At 38.8% G+C, this 8,539-nt stretch overlaps 1 protein-coding gene across 1 annotated transcript in view; it reads left to right on the top strand.

Moving 5' to 3' along the window:
- Positions 1 to 180: 180 nt before the first annotated feature.
- IGF2BP3 (insulin-like growth factor 2 mRNA binding protein 3) overlaps positions 181 to 8,539 on the top strand; it is a gene marked incomplete at its 5' end in the record, with an annotated part of 118,808 nt that continues 110,449 nt past the window's right edge. Inside the window, one exon of the mRNA XM_008940798.1 lies at positions 181 to 241. Within this exon, the coding sequence (XP_008939046.1) occupies positions 181 to 241 (61 nt within the window). The remainder of the gene's footprint in view (positions 242 to 8,539) is intronic.

The raw sequence follows: 8,539 nt of genomic DNA, 5'->3' as shown, positions 1-8,539 counted from the left end.
GCCCCGGGCTGCGTCGTCTTCCCGGGCGCCGGGTCCCCGCTCCGCCGATGCTCGGGTTGCCGATGAATGGGCTAACGTGTTGCGCTCCCGGTTCCTGCTTTGCACCCCTGCGAACCGGTCCGGGAGACGGGGACGCGCAGCCGCCCTCAAATATTTTCTTCTTTCTGTTTCTGTCTGCAGGTAAAGTGGAGCTGCATGGGAAACTCATAGAAGTTGAACATTCAGTCCCTAAAAGACAAAGGTAATTTTTTTTTTTTTTTTTACATTTTAACCCCTCTTGCCCTCAATTGCCAGTGAGATGCAGTTTGAAAAATGCTTAGGTTTGTGCTTCTCTTCCCTGTAGATAAATGGACTGCTTTCTTAAACCCACAGGCGTGTATTTGTGCTGATGTCCTAGACGTTTTCTAGAACCACCTCATATATTTCCAGTGTAGTGTCTTGGCTGGGCAACAGTAGTGGTATTTATTTTATTTTTTTAAAAAAAGCCTTTTTATGGGAGAACGAAGCTATTATGATCTGATGGCAAATCATTGTGAAGATTTTAAAATTTAAAGTTCTGTGAGAAGAGTTAAAATCTGGGTGTTAGCAGGAAATGAAATGTAGTGAACTGCCTAACAGGCAAGCACATGAGCTTTACTCCAGCAACAAAAAGCATCTTGTAAATAGACTGGTGTACATATTTTTTTGATCCTGCCATGTTGGAGTCTGCAGCATTTTATAGGCACGTGGTAGAAGTCTCATCTGTATTTGAGAGGATTTTTCATCACTATTTTGAGCTGATCTATAGAAGCAGCAGAGAGAACAATTTCTTCCCACTAAGGATAGGATTTATGCATCCTTAATTTCTAAATGTAGGTTTAATTTTTGAAAGGCAGTAATCTCGTTGGGCCTCATGTAAAGAAGTAATATTTGTGATGTAGAAAGGTAGTATTTTTATGCTGCCCATAGCGATTCAGCCAGCTTCTTTCTCTAGCATTTAGGTTACAGGAAACCGGGTGTGCACTAGAGAGTAAAAGCAAAATAGATCAAACTTTCCACGTGCTTGTTCCTGTGCTCCATTATTCAATCTGGGAGGTATGTCTGTGTAGCTTTGTTAAAAGGGGCTTCTAGTATTGCAGGATTATTTTTTAGAAGTACAATCTTTTTAAAATAGTTGATTTGAAAAGGTGAATTAGCTGTCTTGACAGGCACTGTATCTTGGTTTTTTGAGAATTAGAAGTTTAATCACTATTTAGTGTTAGAGGAAAGCTTCCCTTGAGAAAGTATGGAGCATGCTCTTTTTTTTTTTTTCCTCTAGTTAAAAACAGGGGAACCCCTCTCTGGACCACTTCATAACATGTTAATCTTTATGGTTATACTTACTTAATGCTTTTCATTGGAAATTAATATGCTGTATGTGTTCTTTCTCATTTAATATGCAAGGTATATGGCTTTGGTTTACAGTAGCCTATATTTCAGATCTTTTGTATATAAAAATACTGCTGTAGATGGAATATATTTTTAGTTTAAGGAAATTCCATAGGGCGTATAAGAATTGATAATATCCTTAGTCTTTGTAATAAATAAATTTATTAGGTTTACTAATCTTAAGCTTACACAAGTAGTACTTATGCTGTTGAAAACAAATTCATCTCACTCACATGAAGGTAAAAATAATCACTCATAGCCCCCCAACTTTTTTTTTTGGTTAATGTTTAGTGTGTTTAAAAGTATTTTCCTGTTTCTTCATCTGTCAGCTGAAACTGTGTAGAAGTCCATTTTTCATATTGGGTAGAAAGTATCCCAATTTGTGAATTGGCAGTTATCAGAAACATGCATCTGTCTAACTTTTTTGAAAACAATTCTGCACCGAACTTAAGCACTTTTCTAGGCATGCGTTTTATATGCATCCTGAGAAGAATTTCAAATATAATGTTATCAGCATACTCCTGTTGCTTCTCCCAAAGCCCTTATTTGTTGAAACACTGTTTCATCATGCAGTATCATCTTGGAATGTGTTAGATATGGGTCAGATTTATACTGCTGTTTAACAGAAAATTAAATTGCATTTCTCATAACTGCACTTCCTTCCCCTTTGTTTCCGCTCCCCCTCTCCCAAAATTAAATATAGAAAGCCACTTAAAATTCATTCAGTTGCCTCCATATGTAATAGTGACTCTCTCCTTCATTTTATAGATATCTAACAGTTTTCCCTTTTTTTTGGGGAGGGTGGGGGGTGGTGTCAGATTGTTGGAGATTTTTGCCATGTCTCTCTGTATATTGCTTACTGGGTGTATATTTAGAGTTGTTAGGTATGTGTAAAAACAGTTTTCACATGTTGAGTATTTTGGTGGAACTGGTTATTAAGGTGTTTTCAAAGTAACTTATTTGAAGTCTTTGTATCTTTTTACAGAAGGGAAAGGTGTAGATGCAGCTGGAGTGGGGGGGATGTTGCTCACCTGGCCCACCCAGTGTGTTTGCTGGGCAGTGCTTTCCAGAGAGCCCTGTGTGCTCCAGTGTGAGAGATATGGTGAAAGAAGTGGCACCATGTAAAAAAGAGTGGGTGTGTCAAGTCTGTATTTTAGCACGAGTGTCAAATTAGTAGTTTGGTCAAATGATTACTTCATAGAAGCAAAAGTTGTTTTGTAGTGCACTGAAATTATTCAATGCATTGTATTGACCTCTGCAGCTGTGAGGCTACTTCATGCAGAGTCCCAGCTCCCTTCCTTAAATACCATGGCTTTTTTTTTTTTTTTAGCACAGTATGTGCATTATCACTTGCAAAGGTGGTTTGTGGGTATCTTTCTCCAGAGGTGGCTGAGGTGCATGCAAGAAAAGGGTAAGGGTTTGGTAATCCATATCCTTGTCACATAATGGAAGGTCAAAAGGTGGTGTCAGCTAGGCCTGCCATAAAGTTGAGCTGAATCTGGAAGATGGAGTATGCCTGACTTGTTATTCAGAGTGAAATTCTTGGGCCCAGTAGTCACTGCATTCCAGCCCTTGCTGGATCTTCAGATTTGAAGTAGGCACACCCAGGTTTGCAAAATTACCTTCCTACCTGCTGTGGAGGGAGGGAGAAGAGCCTTCTGTGTGGCTTTCTCCACTCTGGAAGCATTTAAAAACAGACAAGGGGATTTGCTGCAGTTGAAAGAAGGGGCCTGGTCAAGGTTTCCTTGATGGAAAGATGGAGAATAATTTTGGGGGAGGTGCAAAGTATTTAATAAGCTCGGAGTAGTTTCCTAACTTACTACTCAAATCTCAAGAGAATGCCAAAGGAATGCAGCACTTCTGCATTCAGACCCCTCAGCGTGGAGGAAGGCTATTGCAATACTTAAACCTTTAGGTCACTTTATGCAAAAGTTGGAGAAGGCATTGTAATAATTCTGACTGCTAGTCACGCTCTGCAAGGGGCGGCAGGGCACTGTGAGTCACGATGGCCCTTCGATGGGTTTTCCTCTCACAAAGCAGCGATGGGGGAGGAGGATGGTGGCAGCCCATAGTGTACGTGCGCCCCTGCCCATGGAACTTGTGGCGCAGGGCTTCGGGTCCTACCTCGCCACAATCCAAGAGCAGCTGGTATCTCGCAAGGCGACGTACGCAGCAATCTGATTATTCAAATGGCCCTGATGTCACTTGTGCGTGCTGAGGGGGGAGGGCGGGCGATAACTCCGGGCACCTGGGGCTGTGCCTGGCAGCAGCCTCCCGGCCCGCCTCCCCTGTCCAGGTGGGCTTCCCAGCCAGACCTGCTCGGCCATGCCTGCTCCTGGGGCCTTCAGGTGCCTAGAATGCTCACAACACCTTAATTGTGGTCATGGCAAGGCATTTTTCCAATTGGAAGGTTAATTTTTTTTTTTTTTGTTTTCTCCACCTCGAGGGTTTTGTTGAGAAAATAAATCCCATGTGTCTCTTTTGAGGGGTTCATTTGGGAGAGGAGCAGAAGAGGGTGGCAAAGGTGTATCTTGTAGGTAATGCTGCCTCCTAATGAGCTGTGCTATTGGGAGTGCAATGACCTGCCAGCTGTGCTTCACCTCGAATGTGGAAGTATCTGAAGGATGATTTGAGGAAAAGGGGCCCAAAATCCCTCATGAAACCCTCTCTGTTCCAGGGGTGAGCCTTAAGCTGTTGGATGGGTATTGGATTTTGTTGCCCATTTTCAGTACAACGAGGTGGTGGGAAACAGCTTTGCAAGGCTGCAGTATGTGTGGTAGCTACAATGATCACGGTTATTTAAAAAAAAAAAAAAAAAAAAAAAAAATTAGTGGCATTGATTTTTGGTTTTGCTTCTGTAAATACCAAGCAGAGAGAAACATGCTGAATGTAAGAAGATACAATAGAAAAGATGTAATTTATTAGCCATGTCTACAGAAAGAGGCAGAGGACTATGCCTGCATCCAAACTACAATGTTTTTGAGAGTGAAGGGACAAAACTTTGTGTAGTCATTTCAAGTTTTTATTCTTTGCTTCCATGTTTATTTTTGTGAATGTGAACAGGGTATTTACTTTTTGATTTTTTTTTTTTTTAATATTTGAAAGCTTACAATTACAGTAGAAACAAACCTGGATATTTGTGATGTTTCCTACATAGATGACAACTTATTATGGAAAGAACAGATAGTTCTTCACTAACTGTTAACTATTATGTTGTTGGAAGTTTAATTTCTGTAACTTGTACTTTTTCATCACTAATTTAAAAAAAATTCCCTCCTTCTTATATTTTTAAAAAATAATCTGGAGCACATGAAATACAAATACATGTCCTGAAAGGTTGGTCCTTCTCTCTTTTTGCTACGTTCCCTTGAAAGTACCCTGAGAACATAATTGGAGTGGATCTTAAATTGTGCATAGATACAGTAAATTTCGAAGGGGTGGAATAAAAAAAAATAACATTTTGGAAATGTAATTCAAGAGTAGTAAAATATAATCAGGAGATGTTTAAAAGTCTTTATCCCTCTCCCCCCCACCCCCTCCAAGCATGGGGTAATAACATTTTCCACATTTTTGAGACCTTGAAGGTATTTTTATAAAATGGGGATGTGTTCATTTCAGTTGCTCTCTTAAGTGCAGGACATACGACTCTACAGTGCTGGAGTCCTTTTATGGCTTCTGGGTAGCTACTGAGTGGACTTCAAATGCTTAGTTTTGACCTGAAAAAAATCTTAAATGGCCTGGGTTTTTACCTACCTAACAGAAAATGTGAAGCTTTCTGGAACAGCCCTGGGAGAGGCACCCAGGCATAATTAAAATACACCTAGAGTATAGCCACAGATGGGACTAGCCCTTCAGGGAACCTCATAAAAAAGATTCTTATCTCCTTAAACCTACTCTGCTCCTTAATATCATCTTAGCTTTTGGGATTTTATCCTCCTGGGATTTTGGTAACAAATACTTGGTGCAATGGAACACAGCTAAAGACTCTTTCTGGTGATTTCATCCTTGCACAAGCTCACTGAGATGGGTGCAGGGCAATACTGATCTATGATTATTTTTTTTTTCTGGTAATTTTAGAGTCAAATTTATTCTCGAAATTTGATTATTCAGAATCGGTAAATGAGAATGGGTGTAAAAATTAAATGCTGTAAAATTTAAGTAAGGAGGCTAACTTTTCATGTTGTATAGAGGGATAGGTGGAAAAGCTTGAACAGATTGTTGAACTTAGCAATATTGAGGTGCTTTATATAGTTACAGAGTGCTTAAATATGATTATTTTAATTGTGTGTTCTCCCATTTTGTTTTTGCATTTGAAATGTTTATCTGCACGTCAGTCCATTCCTTATCTCAAATGATGTATAGTATTATAAGTTGAGTTATGTTAATTACAGTTGAAAGCTAAGATAAAACCATAACTTTTCCTTATTTCATCTAGAAATGTGACACTGTTACCAGAAATACTTGTGTGTTATTTTATAGTTTTAGTCTGAGGCTTCTGTCTTTATCTTTTTTTTTTTGTTTTTTTTTTTTTTTTTTTTTTTTTTTTTGGTTTTTTTTTTTTTGGTTTTTTTTTGTTTTCTGGGCATGCCAAGTGTATGGACTCGTATGCCTTTCTGTCCTATATCTTTGCTGCATAAGTCTTACACTCGTACAAATAACAAGAAGATCACTGAACACGCCATCCAGAATCTCCTCAGGTGTCTGGCTTTGGGGTGTGCTGGGGAGATCAGTAAGCCCAGTGCTTACTGGTGCTGCCCAGACTCGCTGGGCACATTTATCCACATGGCTACTTCAGTAGCAGTTTTTCCTTCTCATCACCTGTAATGAATAATAAAGCTTTTACAAGTTCCTGTGTGATAGCAAGAACTCCTTCGGTGTGTTTCAGGTAATGATAAAAATTGTATTATTGTATTCTCTCCTGGTTTCTGCTTCTTTCCAGATCTTCCATATTAGTTTGTGAGTGTGTGTTGAAAAATGCATACATTTAAGCAAGAAGAAAATCTTGATGTTTGTAGCTGGATACTTAGCAAATGGTGTGTGTTACTAGGATCAATATTAGGGTAAATGTTAAAATACTGCACACATGATGGAAGTAAAAGAATGGGGTCAAAAGTGATGCTTTCTATTTTATTTTCTGCAAGTGTGTTGAAATTTCAAAATGGAAAAATATGTTAATTCATAATATTTTGCTAAAGTGTGTTATCATGGCAGCCAGTACAAGAGAAACTTGTAGTATAAAAGCCTGTTTCCTGTGCAATGTAACTTCAGCAGCAATGTGCCTCCATTATTGACTGCCTTTTTATGGTGCAGTGGTATCAGAATCAACTAAAACTGTCTTTGTGCAAATCTGGACGGAAAACTGCCTCTAACAGGTAAAACGGGGCATTCGGTGTTTTTAATTAAGTTAAAATTTGGGTAAGAGCACAGGGAAGGGCCTGATTTTGAGTCAGAGGGATCTGACTCCTGTGGGTTTGGGACTAAGGATTGAAATGAAACTATCTTGAAATTTAAGGTCTTCAGCTGGGAAGGGCCTGACTCCATTTTAATTTTTTTGGCATCATCATTTTGTAACTGTAGTCTGATTGGTGAGAAATAATGCAGAGAAGTGGTTCAAAGGCAATGTGTGTGTATATGTCTCTGTGCATCTATATACACACACGCGTATTTAAAAAGGTTTCTTGAACTGCAAATTAATTTATGGTAATATAGGTACCAGCTATAAATATCTGGAGAATTTATAAAAATAGTCAAGTTTTTTTTTTTTTTTGTTTACTAGTACACTTGAACACAACTGGAGATGAATGTTCACTTTTGAAATATTAACTTTCATGCTTAGGCGAACCTCAGGAACGCTATTTTAAAATATGTAGTCTACACCATGTGTCCAATATATTTTTCCTTTTTGTGAAAATAGCAGTGCTTTATTGTTTTGGTAAATTGATTTTATTTTTAAATGTTAAATATACGGATCCCATAGGTTTTCCTTCAAAAATGGAGCTCACGTCACCTTAATGGAGCCTTAAATATTGTAGTGCGTAAATCAAAATTCCAGGTGGAGGGAACTTGAGTCTGTGAATAAAAATTTATGTTGGGAAGAAAAAAAAAAATCTTAAGTTATTACGTTTGCAATTTTTTGCTTTCCCAAAACTTCATGTTAAATAGTGGTTAGAGATGAAGTTAAAAGCTTGCATTTGGATTTGAGTCATCTGCTAAATACTTGGCATGTGTGGATCAAGGTGCGACTTATGTTCTTCAAATAAGCAGGGCAGGAAGACTAGCTATGAGAAGGGGGAGAAATGCAGCCCCTGAGTGGGTTGTATACTGTGCAGTTGCTCCACAGAGACTTCCATCCTGGGGCTTGATCCTGTGTTCTCTACTCTCTCCTCTGCCCTCTCTCCTCTGCCCTGCTCTGGGGAAGGCTCTTGGGAACATCTGTTTGCAAAACTGTTCAAGCTTTGTCAGGGAAAACTCATACACCATCTAGCAAAGGCAAAAATAAAAGTTTTGTTAGTTTTTAAAAAACAAAACCAAAACACACCAACAGAAAATCAACAAACCAGTATTTTAAAAAAGCTACGCATCATCCAGGAATTTAGTTTTGGTGGTAGAGTGGATTATATGGTTTCTACACAGAGGGGAGATTCTCTGTGTGGCGGCTTCCTCATTATTGTGGAAAAATAGTTCAATTTTTCCTCCTACAACTAGAGTAAAAAAATTCAGAGCAATGTGTCTTTAGCACTGCACTTGAAAAACAATCTGTAGGATGTTTGAGGAATTTAGGTAGTAGTTTAATCCAAAAAAATAGACAACACTTATAATGTGAACCATGTCTTGGTTTTTTTGCTGATGTGACTTAAAATTCTGATGGATGTGCTTTAAATGATTTTCCAGTGAGAGTTTTGTGGCAACCTTAAGCAGGTAATCGTTGGGGGAGAAATTAAGATGTTTGCCTGGGTCTTGAAATATAGTTACTGATTTTGAAATAATTTTTTAGGTATGTTAGCTGATTGTATACAAGCTTGTGCACATTCCCCTCACCGTCAAGGTCCTCGACTGTCATAGGAAAGTGCTGCTGTGCTCTGTGAAGAGCATATGGGTCTTTCCTAAGGAGGGAACTGGATCCCTGGATGAA

Source organism: Merops nubicus, unplaced genomic scaffold, assembly GCF_000691845.1.
Source record: "Merops nubicus isolate BGI_N331 unplaced genomic scaffold, ASM69184v1 scaffold5595, whole genome shotgun sequence".
Classification (NCBI taxonomy): Eukaryota; Metazoa; Chordata; class Aves; order Coraciiformes; family Meropidae; genus Merops; species Merops nubicus.
The sequence above is the reverse complement of the archived record's forward strand: the minus strand, read 5'-3'. Positions and strand labels throughout refer to the sequence as shown.